This window comes from Mobula birostris, chromosome 21, assembly GCF_030028105.1.
Source record: "Mobula birostris isolate sMobBir1 chromosome 21, sMobBir1.hap1, whole genome shotgun sequence".
Taxonomy (NCBI): domain Eukaryota; kingdom Metazoa; phylum Chordata; class Chondrichthyes; order Myliobatiformes; family Myliobatidae; genus Mobula; species Mobula birostris.
In genome coordinates, this window is record NC_092390.1 from 13700839 (window position 1) to 13717823 (window position 16985).

Genomic DNA, 16985 nt, shown 5'->3' on the forward strand with positions numbered 1-16985 from the left:
CACTCCAATCGCTGACATCAACCTCTCGCATTCCGCATGCCTCGGCCTTGGTGTCAGCTCCCTGTCTGGGTTTATTCTGCGATTTACAAGGATTCATTGTGTGTGTGTGTGTGATTTGCTGTGTCCTTGCAGTGTACCTCTACGCCACCTCACTGTGAGCTTGATGAATGATCTCAGAGTTATTGCATTCCCTGCCTACCAGCTCTGGCTGCTAAAGTTATTATGCCCTCTCCCTCCTCCCCCCACGCCAAACCCGGTCCCAGATCCCGTCCTGGGCATTGTCTGTTCCCAGAGCCCACCTGTTAATCAGTGTGACTTGCCAGGCAAAGCCCACGTCCTGCCCGTCTCCTGTCCTGTCCCGGCACCACGCTATAAGACAGCCCGGTGGAGCAGCTCAGTGCCTGCCCACACAGCCGTCCGTTCCAGTCTGCTGAATCAAAATGGGAACAGAGATGGAAAGGGAGGCGGAAATCAGCTCACTGATCGGCCAGGTGGAACTGAAGGAGAGCCTCGAGAGAGCTGAGCAGGTACTGTCGAACGTCTGCATCCTCGTGTGAGCACGAAAATGCCTGGATGGTAATGGGGAGGAGGTACTTCGTCTAGAACGTAGAACATAGAGCATTGAACAGTATGGGCCCTTCGACCCTCAATGTTTTAACCTACTCCAAGATCAATCTAACCCTTCCCTCCCACACAGCCCTCTATTTCTCTACCACCCGTGTACCGATCTAAGTGTGTTAAGTGTCCCCACCAGCTCCCCTGCAGGGTGATTGGATATACTCCCCTGCAGACAGAGTTCAGGGTCAATTAGTTCAATGGCTTCCACCCCCAGCTTTAGACCATATGAATTAGGAGTTGCTATAGACCATTCGGCCCCTTTGTACTATCCCATCATTAAATACGACCCTGCCTGATCAGGTATAGCTTTGTCTCTGTCTTCCTGTTTGCCCTCCTTAAAATCCCCTGTAATCCTTTCGAACCCTCTCTGTCCATCTAACTTTCCTTTAACAACATTCTAAATCTCTGCTTTTATTCCCTTTGAGGAAGACTCACTGGCCTTTGAGAGAAACCTATGACCACATCTCCGTCTTAAATGTGTACCCCGTATTTTTAAACAGAGTCAGAATCAGAATCAGGTTTATTCAAAACTGTTACTTTCTCCAAACAGTAAGGCTGAAGTGACCCCCTCAACTCACCAACCAACACCTCCACACCCCCCACCATCACCACTTTATCATTTCCTGTCAGTCACCTTATGTACTGACACTCCTGTGCTGAGCATCACTTTATGTATATATAATTAATTAGATTAGATTAGATTCAACTTCATTGTCATTGTGCCGAGTACAGATACAAAGCCAATGAAATGCAGTTAGCATCTGACCAGAAATGCAAAGAATAGTGTTATTTACAAAAAACTGTGAATAAAAAGTAAGTGCTACAGCACGCAAATGTAAAAGTACTGAGACAGTACAATATGGGTGCAATACTGCTTAGCGCTGTGATGTGAGGTTCAGCAGGGTCACAGCCTCAGGGAAGAAGCTCTTCCTGTGCCTACTGGTGCGGAAGCGGAGGCTCCTGTAGTGCCTACCGGATGGGAGGAGAGTTAAAAGTCCATGGTTAGGGTGAGATGCATCCCTGATAATGATTTTCGCCCTGCCCAGGCAGTGTTTATGGTAGATGTTCTCAATGGTGGGCAATTGGGTGCCAATAATCTGCTGGGCAGTTTTCACCACCCGCTGGAGTGCTTTACAGGACAATGACCATACCACACTGAGATGCAGTTGGTGAGTATGCTCTCAATGGTACAGCGGTAAAAGCCCATCAGTATCCTGAGACAGACGTGAGCTTTCTTCATGCTTAGCAGGAAATAAAGGCACTGTTGCGCCTTTTTGATCAGTATGGAGGAGTTCAGGGACCAGGTGAGATCCTGGGAAATGTGGACACCAAGGAATTTGAAGCTTAATACACGCTCCACTACAGTTCCGTTGATGTAGCTGGGGACATGAGTGTGACTCCTGGCATGCCTGAAGTCCACAATGATCTCCTTGGTCTTCTGGGTGATAAGGGCCAGGTTACTGTCTGCACACCATGTGGCCAGGTGCTGGACCTCGTCCCTGTAGGCCGTCTCGTCATCCCCTCTGATCAGGCCAACCACCGTGGTGTTGTCTGCGAACTTGATTATGGAGTTAGATCCATGTACAGGAACGCAGTCATAGGTGAAAAGGGAGTACAGAAGAGGGCTCAGCACACAGCCTTGAGGCACGCTGGTGTTCAGGGTGAGGGTGGAGGAGGAGAAGTTGTCTAACTTAACAGATTGGGGTCCAGTTGCAGAGGGATGAGCTGATACCAAGCTGGTGAAGTTTGGTGATCAGCTTGGAGGGGATCACAGTATTGAATGCCCAACTAAAGTCAATGAACAGCATTCTGACGTAAGAGTTACATCCATGTATATAAACGATTTCATGTATTTATATTTATTGTTTTTAAAAAATTATTATGTTCTTTATCTTTTTTCACTGCATCGGATCTGCAGTAACAGTTATTTCGTTCTACTTTACAGTTGTGTACTGGAAATGACAAACAATCTTGAATCTTGAATCTATTATCCATGTCATGCTGTGAAATTTATTGTTCTGTTGCAACAGTACAGTGCAAGACATAAAAAAAACTCTGAGTTACAATAAATGAATAAATAGGTAGATAGATAGATAGATAAGACTACAAGACATAGGATTAGAATGAGGCCATTCAGCCCATCAAGTCTTCTCCAACATTCCATCATGGCTGATTTATTATCTTTCTCAACACCATTTTTCTGCCTTCTCCCCGAAACACTTGATGCCCTGACTAATCAAGAAACTACTTAAGAAAGATAGGTACACAGTGGGAAAGAGGAATAGCAAGGTGGTGTTCATGGATTCATGGACCATTCAGAAATCTGATGGCAGAGGGAAAGAAACTGTTCTAAAATGTTGAGTGTGGGTCTTCAGCCTCCAGCACCTCCTCCCCGATGGTGGTAACGAGAAGAGGATAACGGGTGGCCACCTTCTTGAGACCACACCATGCCTTTTTGAAGATGTCCTTGATGGTGGGGAGGGTTGTGCCCATGATGGAGTGACCCCTCAGTCTAGATTCTCCCTGCCACATGCACCCTGTCATGAACTCCTGGGATCTTGCATGTTTCATACAGTCCCCTCTCCCTCTTGTAAACTCCAGTGATACAAAATCAGCCTGGGCCACCTTTCTTTGGAAGATAACCAACTCATTCCAAGATTTAAGATTTTCAAATGTGTTCTTAAAACTGAGAAGAATGTTCCATAATTAATTCCACAGATGAAGAGTGAAATTGTAACAAGCAATCCCATAACACTGGCTGGCAGGATAGAAGAAAGCTGGTAAAAATGGGAATCCACCAGTCCTTGCCTTTTTTTCTCTCAAATCCACACTGTATCTTCTCTTGATCAGCGGTCCTTCACTCTATAACTCTGAGCCTGTGGGTGTGCAGCGACCAGAAACACATGTTAGAGAAAGCGCAGAGTTAGCACAATGCTGTGAGATCGAGGTTCGAATCCCACTGCTGTCTGTAAGAAGGTTGTGCATTCTCTCATATACGATTCATCCAGGTTCTCCAGTTTCCTCCCATATTCCAAAGGCATATGATTTCGGGTTAGCGAGTAGTGGGTATGCTACGTTAGTGCTGGATGTGTGGTGATACTGCAGGCTGCCCCCAGCATATCATTGCTGATTTGATTTGACACAAATGACGCATTTCACTGTATGTTTCGATGTACATGTGACAAATGAAACTAATCATTAAAATCTTTAAGAGTTAGTTGTTGAACAAGTAATCAAGAGCCTTCGAGCAATTAGCAGACTTCAGTCCGAAACTGGAACCAGGATTGATGGGGTTCCGGCATACAGAGAAACAAACTTTGGGGAAGAACTTAGCAGCTTCAACATTAAAGGTGGGCGGGATATATAGAACTGAAGAATTGGGTAATTTGAATGTTTTTGGCTTCACTGACATGATTTATGGATTATGTACACTCAGTGGCCATTTTATTAGGTACACCTGTACACCTCTCTTTAATGCAAATAACTAATCATCCAACCATGTGGCAACAACTCAGTGAATAAAAGCACACTGACATGGTCAAGAGGTTCAGTTGCTGTTCAGACCGAACATCAGAATGGGGAAGAAATGTGATCTAAGTGACTTTGACCGTGGAATGATTGCTGGTGCCAGACAGGGTGGTTTGAGTATCTCAGAAACAACTGATCTCCTGGGATTTTCACGCACAACAGCCTCTAAAGATTACAGAGAATGGTACGAGAAACAAAGAAAACATCCAAATGAGCAGCAGTTCTGTGGGTGAAAGTTCCTTGTTAATGAGAGAGGTCAGAGGAGAATGGGCAGAGTGGTTCAAGCTGACAGGAGGGCGACTGTAACTCAAGCAACCATGCATTACACAGTGGTGTGCAGAAGAGCATCTCTGAATGCACAACACATCGAACCTTACAGCAGCAGAACACCACAAACATACCCCAGTGGCCACTTTATTAGGTACAGAAGTTACTGCAAGCAAGCTTATCACTCATTGTATTTCTACCTCCCTGTACTTGTGCATGACAATAAACTCGACAACCTAGTAAGATGTATTAAGACCATAAGACAAAGGAGCAGAAGTTAGCCAATCGGCCCATCGAGTCTGCTCTGCCATTTTATCATGAGCTGATCCATTCTCTCACTTAGTCCCACTCCCCCACCTTCTCACCACAACCTTTGATGCCCTGGCTACTCAGATACCTATCAATCTCTGCCTTAAATACACCCAATGACTTGGCCTCCACTGCCACCCTTGGCAACAAGTTCCATAAATTCACCATCCTCTGGCTAAAAAAATTTCTTGGTATCTCTGTTCTGAATGGGCGCCCTTCAATCCTTAAGTCATGCCCTCTCATACTAGACTCCCCCATCATGGGAAACAACTTTGCCACATCCACTCTGTCCATGCCTTTCAACATTCGAAATGTTTCTGTGAGGTCTCCCCTCATTCTTGTAAGCTCCAAGGAAAATAGTCCAAGAGCGGACAAACCTCATATGTTAACCCTCTCATTCCCAGAATCATTCTAGTGATCATTAAAGGGAGAATTAAGGTGGGATGTGATTGAAAGCTCTGTGATTCTGGGGAAGCTCCTATCTGTTTCCATTTTTTGGGTGTTGAACTTGGGACAAAGTCAAAGTCAGGTTTATTGTCACATGCACAAGTACATGTCTGCACAGATGCTGTGAGAAATTTACTTGCAGCTGCATCACAGGCCCATAGCATCATTCACAAGAAAAACATAAACAACAATTTTACCAGAAATAACATAATTAGAACAAAAAGAAGTCAACTTTAGTGCAAAGAGCTCAAAGTGGTCAAAGCTGGAAGTCTTGAGTAACATGCAAACTGTTGGAGGAAGTCAGCAGGTCAGGCAGCATTTATGGAAGGGAATAAACAGTTGATATTTTGGGCCAAGTCTCTTCATCATGGTGTTGCTAAACTAGTGATTAGGTTTGTGCCAGTTGGTTCAAGAACCAAGTGTTTGAAGGGAGGTATCTGTTCTTGAACCTGGTGGTGTTGAGACTTCAGGCTTCTGTACCTCCTGCCTGATGGTAGCTGCGAGAAGATGGCATGGCCTGGACTCATTCTATGAGTTTCAAATTAACAGGGCTGTATTCATGGTTTTACATGAATGTCACTCCTGGCAGCAACACATGCAAAATGCTGGAGGAACTCAGCAAGTCAGACAGTATCTATAGAGGAAGTAGCAGCCAATGTTTTGTGTCTCAATCCTTTATCAGAACAGTAAAGGAAGGGGACAGAAGCCAGAATAAGAAGGTGGGGGAAGGGAAATGAGTACAGGGTGGCAGGTGATAGGTGAGACAAGGTGAGAGGGAAAGTGGTGGGTGGGGGGGGAGGTGAAGTGAGATGCAGGGAAGGGATAGGTGGAAGGCTGAAGATGAAGGACTCTGATTACAGAGAACAGTGCAAAAAACAAAGAAAACATCCAATGAGCAGGATTCTTCGCCCATTGAGTTCCTCCAGCATATTGTCTGTTCCAGATTCCAGCATCTGCAGACTCTTGTGTCTTCTTGCATTTCTAGGGTCTTACCGCTGTCTTGTACATTCACTAGGTCTTAGAACAAAGAACTAAAAAAAAGTGTATCTGTTTAAAACTGTATTGATCACTTGCAAGAAGTCCACCTCCACTCCTCACAATGGATTGTGGGTGGCTTCTGTTTTACGGCTTATAAAGTTTGTTTTTATTTTATACAATTCTTTGGCTGTTTCCTTTTCTGTCTGAGTTGCCCTCCCCACCTTAGCAGCTGCAGTCTTGTTTCACTTCTATTCAAGGCCACGCAATGTATCAATATCCCCTTAGTCACACTGAACAATGATCAGAAAATTACATGCTTTCTGCCAAGTACACACTAAGCATATAGCAAAGCACTCTGGGATTACACAGGTTCCATTTTGTCACATTACGAGATTAAATACATAAAAATCTCAAAGTTTCAGATATATTTCCACACTGTATACAAGTTGGCAGCTTTATTTCTATTTTATAACTGTGATTAAGTTTGAATAGGTAGTTAATTGAGTTTGTCAGATATCCTGAGGCAGTGAGAGGTGATGCTTAATTTTTTTTAAATCAAGAGATAAATCCTGAAACATTCCTGTCAAAAAAATTCAACAACATTGAGAGACTTCTCCACAGATGCTGCATCACCTGCCCAGCATTTCCAGCATTTTCTGGTTTTATTTCAGATTTTTAGCACCTGCATTTCTTTTTGCACTTCAACCTACTGTTTGGTTGCCTCCTGCTGAAAGTGTTTTTTAATGCTCCCCTCTGAAAATGGTCAATATTTAAACATAGAACAAATAAAATTTATTTAGCATTTAAATTCTAAATGATTTTAAATATAAAATTACAATGGTTAAGTACAGATTCTGTCTATACTTGACACTGCCTTGTTAAAACAACCAACATAATCAAAGACCCCACCCACCCTAAACATTCTCTCTTCTCCCGCCATTAGGTAGAAGATATAAAAGCTTAAGGAAAGAAAGATACCCCATCACATAAGAGTCACAGAGTATTAGAGTGCAGAAACAGGCCTTTCAGCCCTTCTAATCCATTCCAAACCGTTATTCTGCTTAGTATCATCAACCTGCATGTGGTCCATAACCTTCCATACCCCTCCCATCCATGAACCTATCCAAGCTTCTCTTAAAAGCTACAGTCTAATCCATGACCACCATTTCGTCCCACCCTCTCACTAACCATCGAGTGAAGAAATTCCTTCTCACGTTCCTCTTAAATATTTTATCTTTCACCCTTAACGTATGACCTTTAGTTCTAATCTCACCCTGCCCCAGTGGAAAAAATCTGTTTGCATTTACCCTGCCTATACACCTCATAATTTTTGTACATCTATCAGATTAGGGGCAGCCTGTTAATGCAATAATGTTTCACCATCAGCGATCACCAACCAGGGTTCGACTTCCCCCACTGTCTCTAAGGAGCTTGTACATTCTCCTCATGACCACATGGGTTTCCTCCGGATGCTCCAGTTTCCTCCCACATTCCAGAAACATGTGAGTTAGAGTTAGTGAATTGTGGGCATGTTATATTGGTGCTGGAAGTGTGACGACATTTGTGGGCTGCCCAGCACAATTCTCACTGATTTTATTTGAAACAAACAACATGTTTCACTGTATGTTTCAATGTATGTGTGATAAATAAAGCTATAAACCTCCCCTCATTCTGCTGCTCTCCAGGGAATAAAGTTCTAACCTATTCAATCTTTCCCTAAAACTCAGGTCCTCAAGTCCTGGCAACATTCTTGTAAATTTATATAGATTATTGTCATTTAGTAATGCATGCATTAAGAAATGATACATTATTTCCTCCGGTGTGATATCACAAAACACAGGACAGACCAAGCCTGAAAAAACTGACAAAACCACATAATTATAACATATAGTTACAAACAGTGCAACAATACCATAACTTGATGAAGTCCCTGAGCACAGTAAAGTTCAATGTCTCTCAAATGTCCCATATCTCACGCAGACGGAAGAAAAACTCTCCCTGCCCTGCTGACCAGAACCCGACTCTGAGTCATCCGAAAACTTAAAGCTCTGATCAGCTCTCTGACACCGAGTACTGAACGCCAACTCTGTCCAAACGATTCAACCTCCTTCTCTGTCTCCAAAAGCAGGCATGGCCAGGGATTTTGAGGCCTACCCGCCGAAAGATTCCCGACCACACAGTAACGACAGCAGCGAACGGGCATTTCAGAAATTTCTCCAGATGTTCCTCTGTGCTTTCACGTCTGTCTCCATCAAATCAGATTTGTCCATGGCCCCTATTTAACAGATACAATATCGTTTTTCACCGGAGGGCTGCGCACACACAGGTGCGCCGCCATCTTCTCTTTGTACTCTTTCAATCTGATTGATATCTTTCCTATAGGTAGGTGACCAGAAGTGCACACAGTACTCCAAGTCTGGCCTCACTAACATCTTTACATGGTGAATTCCGTTTTTAAGCATTGATTGTCCCGTACCTAGATTCCCCCACAAGAGGAAACTCCCTCTCCACATCCCTGTCAAGATCTCTCCAGACCTTGTATGTTGTAATTAAGTACCCTTTCAAAGTTCGAAAGTTCAAAGTTCAAAGATAATTTTATTATCACTCAACATATATGTCATCATATACAACCTTGAGATTTATTTTTCTGTGGGCTTACTCAGCAAATCTATAGAATAGTAACTTTAACAGGATCAACGGAAGACCAACCAGAGTGCAGGAGATAACAAACTGTGCAAATGCAATATAAATAAAGAACAATAAATAAGAAGAACATGAGATAATGAGATAATAGGTTGTAGGGACATTTTAATAATGGGGCAAGTGAACGTAGTTATCTCCTTTTATTCCCTTTTAATCACATACCTGATGGTGGTATTATTGAATGGGAATAACTGTTCTCGAACCTGGTGGTGCGAGTCCTGAGGCTCCTGTACCTCCTACCTGATGACAGCAGTGGGAAGAGAGCATGCCCTGGGTGGTGGGATCTCTGATGATGAATGTTGCTTTCCTGCAACAGTGTTTTGTGTAGATGCACTCAATGGTTGGGAGGGCTTTAACCTTGATTTACTGGGCCAAATTCACTACCTTTTGTAGGATTTTCCATTCAAAAGTATCAGTGTTTCCATACAAGAGTGCCATGCAGCCAGTCAATTTGCCTTCCAGATACAAGCCTTGCCTGTCCATCCCTAAGACAACCAGTACATTTCCATTTATCCAGTAAACCTTCACTGAACTGTTCCCAACATATTAACATCTTTCCTTAAATATGGAGACACAATAGACTGTAGATGTTGGAATCTCGTGTATTAGACCACCAGAGGGAGGGTTGAGCAGGAACTGTTGGGGGTGGGGGGAGAGGAATTGGCGACGCTTTGGGTCAAGGCCCTCCATCAGGACTGAGAATGGAGAGGGGGGAAAACCAGGAGAGAGAGGTGTGGTGGGACAGGTTCCGATAGGTGATTAGTGAAACTGAGGAGTGATGAAAGATGACAGGGAGGTGTGAAGATAGGAGATAGAGGCTGGTAGAGACAGAGACAAGGCAGATGGTGGCAGGTGGAGGGAGGGGAGGGTAAGGGTGGGTGTCATTTTGTAGGTCTGCTGTATACAGTACTCCAGATGTGGTCTTTGTAACTGTGTACACTCCAGGTTATCAGCATCAGCAGTCTCCTTTGCATCTCCACTGTGCAGTATAATCTCCCCTCTTTCATTCCATTCCCCCTGTTTTATTCTTTTGCCCTTCCTAGTTACTTCTTGTCCCTGCACACTAGCCTTTTGCAAATCATGAACAGAGACAGCCAGATCCTTCAGGCTGTTTTGTGTTGGGTGACCCTCCCATCAACACACAAACTGCTGGGGGAACTCGGCAGCTCAGGCAGAAACCGTGTAGGGCAATGGACAGTTGATGTTTCGTCTTGTGTGTTGCTCCAGATTCTGGCATCTGCAGTCTCCTCTGTCCCCATGACCCTCTCATCAGTCTGATTGACAGAGAGCATGGGCATCAGGGGCTGAAGGGCCCCATTTTGCACTGTTCCATACTGTGATTCTGAGAAAGAAGAGAGTGATGCTGCAGTGAAAATTTCTCAGTAGTAATACAAATCTGTCTGTCTCCATGTTCTCTGCAGAAATCCCGTGGCTATAAGGTGCCGGTCACTGAAATGGACATGGCTGACCTGGAGAAGGAGAAGTATCGGGAGCCAGTTAAAGGCAGCAGAGTCCAAGCGGTGAAGGTAATGCTTGGCTGGGCACGGGAGCATGCGGGTCACGAAGCAAGTTCAACATCACTCCTCATGTTATTCGCACTCACAAGCTGCACTGCGAAGGGATATTCGGATGGCAGCCCTACCCCTCTCGAACCTCAACACGATAAGGGAGCCTCCAGCCCCGAAACCTCCCTCCACACCAGCACCCTGTGGATGCATAATGGATGATCATGTGACATCTACAGAATGGACGATCATGTGACATCTACAGAATGGATGATCATGTGACATCTACAGAATGGACGATCATGTGACAATATTTACAGAATGGACAATCATGTGACAATATTTACAGAATGGATGGTCATGTGACATTGCTTCCTTGCTCTAGGACTCTATGACTGTAAGTGGCAGAGGGTGAGGGAGTCAGCAATAGAGTCAGAGAGTCCTTGAACATTACAGCACAGAAACAGCCTTTGGCCCATCTAATCCATGCTGACCTAATCTTCTGCCTAGTCCCACCTACCTGCATCCGAATCATGGCCATCCATGCCCCCTCATCCAAACTTCTCTTAAATGTTACAATCAAACCCACATCCGCCAGCAGCTCGTACCACAGTCTCACCACCCTCCAAGTGGAGAAGAGCCCCCTTAAATACTTCACCTTTCACCTTTAACATAGAACATAGAATATAAAAGAGTACAGCGCAGGAACAGACCTTTCGTCCCACAACATTGTGCTGAACCAATTAAATTAGTAATCAAATGGCAAACTAAACTAATCTCTTCTGCCTACAGAATGTCCATATGCTTCCATTACCCTCACATTCATGTGCCTATCTAAATGTCTCTTAAAAGTCTCCAGTGTTTCTGCCCCTACCACCCCAGGCAGGGCATTCCAGGCACCCACCATAAATAACTTGCCCCTCACATCTCCATTGAAATTACCCCCTCTCACCTAAAATGTGTTAGACATATCAACCCTCAGAAAAAGGTATTGTCTGTCTACTTGCTCATATTGTCTGATAAACCTCAGCTCTCCCCTCAGCCTCTTTTCCAACCTCTCAGTATAGCACATGCTCTCTAATCCAGGCAATATCCTGCTAAACTCTTCTGCACCCTCTCCAAAGCCTCAACATCCTTCCTATCATAGGCCGATCAGAACCGTGTGCGATATTCCAGACGTGGCCTAACTAGAGTTTTATAAAGCTGCAACGTAACTTCTTGACTTTTGAACTCAATGCCTCAACTAATAAAAGGAAGCATGCCATAAGCCTTCTTAACCACCTTCTCGACCTGTGTAGCCACTTTCAAGGAGCGATGAACTTGGACCCCAAGCTTGCTCTGTTTATGGACACTGTTAAGGGTCTTGCAACACCTCACATTTGGCCGGGTTAAACTCCATCTGCCATTTCTTTGCCCATATCTGCAAATGATCTATATCCTGCTGTATTCTTTACCAGTCTTCTGTGCTGTCCACAACCACAACACCACCGATTTTCATATCATCTGCAAACTTACTAACCCACCCATCTACATTTTTATCCAGGTCACTGATATACATCACAAACAGCAGAGGTCCCAGTACAGATCCCTGCAGAACTCCATTAATCATAGAAGGGAGTAGAATAAGTCCCTTCAACTACTCCCCTTTGTTTTCTGTGGGCAAGCCAGTTCTGAATCCAGACAGCCAGTTCACAATTGATCACATGCATCTTAATCTTCTGGATGAGCCTCCCATGAGGCCTATGACCTGTGGTTCTAGTCTAAACCAACCAGAGGGGAGAAAGTCTGCAAGTATTTCCACTGTCTATATCCCTCATAATTTAGAACATCTCTGTAAGATCTTCTCTCATTTGATTAGTTTTTCCACTGTATCTTTCTACACATGACAAGAATATGGATACCAATTTGTCTGCACTACGGGGAGTTAAGCCCTTACCACTTCAACCTTTCTCTATAACTCAGGTTCTCTAGTCCTGGCAACATCGTTTCTATCATTCTTTTTCTGTCATCTGTGTCATGTTTCACTGAATCCCTAGGGAGAAGTCACCTCAAATGCATTTGGGAAAGAATGGTAACAACCAGCCAATGTGGGCCCTGATCCAACTGGTGAGGGTGGGGTCCAACAATAACTCAGTGACCACATTGGCACCAAAGTCAATATTAGCCTCAGCTTCACAGTGGTCAATGTCACGGGAGATCAACTGGTAACCTTGACGATGGCATTCAGATCACGCCATGGCGTCCCCTGCTCCACAAGGCAGGGTGTCCTGTTGCCGCAGTAACAGCGTGAGCTTTGTTTGGCAGCTGCTGTAAGTCACGGAGATTTACTCACTGACCTTTGCTTTCAGTCACACCGCCTGGAACACTGGCACCTGTTCAGCTCACCACCTCAGGCTCCACAGCCCAGCGTCAGTCCGCCTATGACACTGACTCTAGGCTAGGTCTCCAAGCAAACCCATCTCCCAATTACTAAGAACTCGTTTACTAATATCATACATACTGAGATACAGTGTTTGCTTGTGTGTCATCTGCACTGACCATTCATAGAACATACAGCACAATAGAGGCCTTTCAGTCCACGATGTTATGCTGACCTTTTAACCTACTCTAAGATCGATCTAACACTTCCCTCTTACACAGCCCTCCATTTTCCTATCATCCATGTGCCTATCTAAGAGCCTCTTAAATGTCCCAAATGTATCTGCCTCCACCTTGGCAGTACGTACCACACACCCACCACTCTGTGTTTGAAAAAACCTACCTCTGACGTTTTCCCCCTTACCTTCATCCAGGCACTTTAAAACTTTGCCCCCCTGGTATAAGCCATTTCCAGCCTGGGGTAAAGGCAGAATTGGAGATGAGGCATTTTTTAATTAAAGCATCATATCACTCACTCACTCTCTGCAAGCCTCCCCACAATCGAGCTCATCTTCAAAACAGGTTGTCTGAGGAAGGTGACATCCGTCATTAATGGCCCCTAACCACCCAGGACATGCCCCCTTCTCATTACTATCATCCGGGAGGTGGTGCAATAGCCTGAAGAGACTCATGCAATGGTTTAGGGACAGCTTCTTCACCTCCACCATCAGATCTCTGAACGGTCTCCAGGAACCCATGAACACTACCTCTTTTGCACTATTTTTTAAAAATTGTTTAATTGTAATTTATAGTAATATTTTATGTTGTGCGCTGTACTGCAACCACAAAATTACATATTCATGACATATGTCAATGCTAATAAATCCCATTCTGAATCCGATTCAGGGCTGTAAAGGCAGTGACAACAGCCCTCCCTTCACTGTGTGATGTCCCCAAGAAGTAGGGCTAGGTGATCTCTCCTGTTCTCTCTCCTCTCTCTCTGTCTGTCTGTCTCTCTCTCTCTCTTCTCCCCCCTTCTCTCTCTCTCTTCTCCCCCCTCTCTCTCTCCCTCTCCCTCCTCTCCCTCTCTCTCTCCCTCCCTTCCCTCCCATAATTCCCCCATCCACATCCTTCAACCTCAGGGATAAACAACCCACAGGACTGATACCTAAATTGGGGATAAGTTTACATGACTAGTAAACTCAGAAAATTTGTCTCCATGAGATGCTCAGGTCAGAAAAATACATTATAAATCATTCTGTAGCTTGGTATCCTGTGCTTCTTGTTGGGAACCAGCCATCACTTGAGGGTGAGAGAGGTACTCACCCCCTGGGAGGGTGGCTGCTTTGATCCACCCCAACCCCCACACCACTCCTGGATCAAGAGAGGCTCCAGCCCGAAACTCAGCCTGATTTTGTTCCTGAGAGCAGGCCTCACCATTAAACAATTGTCTCTTGCTTGTGGATAGGGGTGACTTTTTAAAACCTCCACTGGAAGAAAAAGTGGAGAGAGACAGAAAGAAAGAAACAGACAGACAGAAAGAAAGAGTGAGAGGGAGAGAGAGAGAGGTAGGGGAGAGAGAGAGAGAACAGACAGAGACAGAATGAAAAAGATAGAGGGGGAAGAGTGAGAGAGACAGAAAGAGAGAGAGACAGACAAAGACAAAGAGTGAAAGAGAGGGAAAGAGAGAGAGAGAGAGATGGAGAGAGATTATGCATGAAGCCAGAATGAGGGAGTGTGTGAATGCAAGAGGGAGAGAGAGAGAGAAAACTGCGTGTAGGAGGAGAGTTTGGGGAGGGAGTGAGGGAGAGAGAAAGTGAGGGAGACGGACAGTCAGTGTGTGAGAGAGTATAAGGAGGAAGGAGAACGTAAGGGAGAAAGAGTGCATGAGGGAGAGAAGCAATGTGTCAACAGGTGAGTGGGTAGTGTATGTATGAGGGAAATAGAGAGATAAAGTCTGTAAATGATGGGGGAGAGGGTACAGGGAGAAACCACCTCTCTCTCTTTTTCCCTGTTTTTTCATTCTCTCCCTTGTTCTCTTTGACTGCTCCCTCTCCGGCATTGGTCAACCCCCCACCCTCTCTGTTCTTTTTCTCTTTACCTCATCCTTGTCTCGATCCCACTGTCTGTCTCCCATCCTATATCTCCCTTGCTTGCTGTCTTGTTCTCTCTGTTTTTCACTCACACACACTCTTACCCTCTCATTCTCCATCTCTCCTCTCTCTCTCTCTCCCCCCACCCGCCCATTCCCTCCCATAACACCACCCCCGCCCCGCACATCCCTCAACCTCAGGGATAAGCAACCCACAGGACTGATAACCAACAGTACTCTCTCATTTAATTTTTATGCTTCAGGGTGGAGAAAGAGTGAGGAAGACTTCAAGGGATCTACGTCAAGAAATAATCAGTCTGGGTGGAATCCAAAATCTAATAGAACTTCGAAAGAAAAGAAAAGAGAAGAAAAAAATCCCGCCTCCCGAACCAGAGAAGGAGGAAGAGGAAATTGTAAGTGTGTAGTTTAAGAAATATTCACAATGCCCAATTAAGGCCAGAGGAGAAAGGAATGGATGGAGAATTCAGTTTAGATCAGGATGCTGAATGCTGTCTGTAATATCAAGGCCAGACAGTGTGTACCTACAAGGAACCCAGCATATTCCCTGATGAAAGCTCTCAGTCTGAAATATGGACTGTTCATTTCCCTCCACAGATGCTGCCTGACCTGCTGAGTTCCTCTACCATTTTGTCTGTGTTGCTCAGGACTTCCAATATTTGCAGAATCTCTTGTGTTTATGATTTGCCATTCCTCGTTCTTCCGAACCAATCCTATTTTACTTAAAGACAACATAAAATCTCAAGGAATTATAGACAAGGGTGGGTTTAAATCAAGGCAATCTGCTCCTGAGCCCCATATTCAGTACAGAGAGCTGGGAGTTATTAATTGACATTTCCAAGGCAGGGTGAAGGAACAGTGGGATATTGGGATCCACGTCCGTAGAATCCTCAAAGTTGCTGTGCAACTTGATATGGTGGTTAAGTTGTTGCATGGTGTTTTAGCCTCCATTAGTCGACGGATTGAGCTCGAGAGCCACAAGGCTATAAAATAGACAACACTTGGAGAATTGTGTTCATTTCTGGTTGTCTCATCATAGGAAGAAAGGACAAAAGGGCAGCTAGTACAAAGTACTCCTGTTGCCACTCCCCTCAACAATAACTGTACCGTTTTGGATTCTGTTGGGGGGCAACCTCCTGGTGGGGGGAGCCACAGCAACCAGATCTCTGGTACTGAGATTGGCTCTGTGGCTCAGAAGGGAAGGGGGGAGAGTAGGAGAGCAGAAAATGATAGAGGATTCTATAGTTAGAAGAGTAGACATGAGATTCTGTGGATGTAACAGAGACACCAGGATGGTATGTTGCCTCCTGGGTACCAGGGTCAGGGATGTCTCAGATCAGGACCACAGCATTCTAAATGGCAAGGGTGAGCAGCCGGAAGTCTCGGTATATGTTGGCACCAATGAAATAGGTAGGAAAAGCGAGGAGGTCCTGAAGAGGGATTTTAGGGAGCTAGGTAAAAAGCTGAAAAGTAGAACCTCCAGGGTAGTAATCTCTGGATCGCTGCTTGTGCCAGGTGAGAATAGGATGATTTAGCAGATGACTGCATGGCTGAGGAACTGGTGCAGGGGGCAGGAGTTCAGATTTATGGATCATTGGGATCTCCTCTGGGGAATTTATGACCTGTACAAAAGGGATGGGTTACACCTGAACCTGAGGGGGACCAATATCCCTGCGGGCAGGTTTGCTGGAGCTGCTGGGGAGGGTTTAAATTAATTTGGCAGAGGGCTGGGAACTGGAGAGATAGAGTCTGAGGGTAAGGATGTTGGTTTAAAGCAGAGGCAGTGTGTAGTGAGACTGTCAGGAAGGACAGGCAAATGATAGGGTAAAACTGCAATCATTGGGGGGGGGGGAGGGAGACAACATCAAAAAGGGTGATGAATACAGAACCGAAGTGTTATATTTGAATGCAGTATCTGAAATAAGGTATATGATCTTGTCACACAGTTAGAGATTGGCAGATATGACATTGTGGGCATCACTGTGTCATGGTTGAAAGAAGATCATAGTTGGGAGCACGAATCCAAAGATACACATTTATTCAAATGGACTGGTAGGTAGGCAGAGGGGTGGGCTGGCTCTGTTGGTTAAAAAAAAATGAAATTAAATCCTTAGAAAGAGATGACATAGGGTAGGGCAATGTGGGTGGAGTTAAGAAACTGC

General features: G+C 44.8%; 1 protein-coding gene across 1 annotated transcript in view; it reads left to right on the forward strand.

The window, feature by feature from the left end:
- Positions 1-440: 440 nt before the first annotated feature.
- The window catches only part of LOC140185995 (ankyrin repeat domain-containing protein 2-like), a 38336-nt gene continuing 21791 nt past the window's right edge, over positions 441-16985 (forward strand). Inside the window, exons 1-3 of the mRNA XM_072239820.1 lie at positions 441-527; positions 10272-10376; positions 15069-15218. Coding sequence (XP_072095921.1) covers positions 441-527; positions 10272-10376; positions 15069-15218 — 342 coding nt within the window. The remainder of the gene's footprint in view (positions 528-10271; positions 10377-15068; positions 15219-16985) is intronic.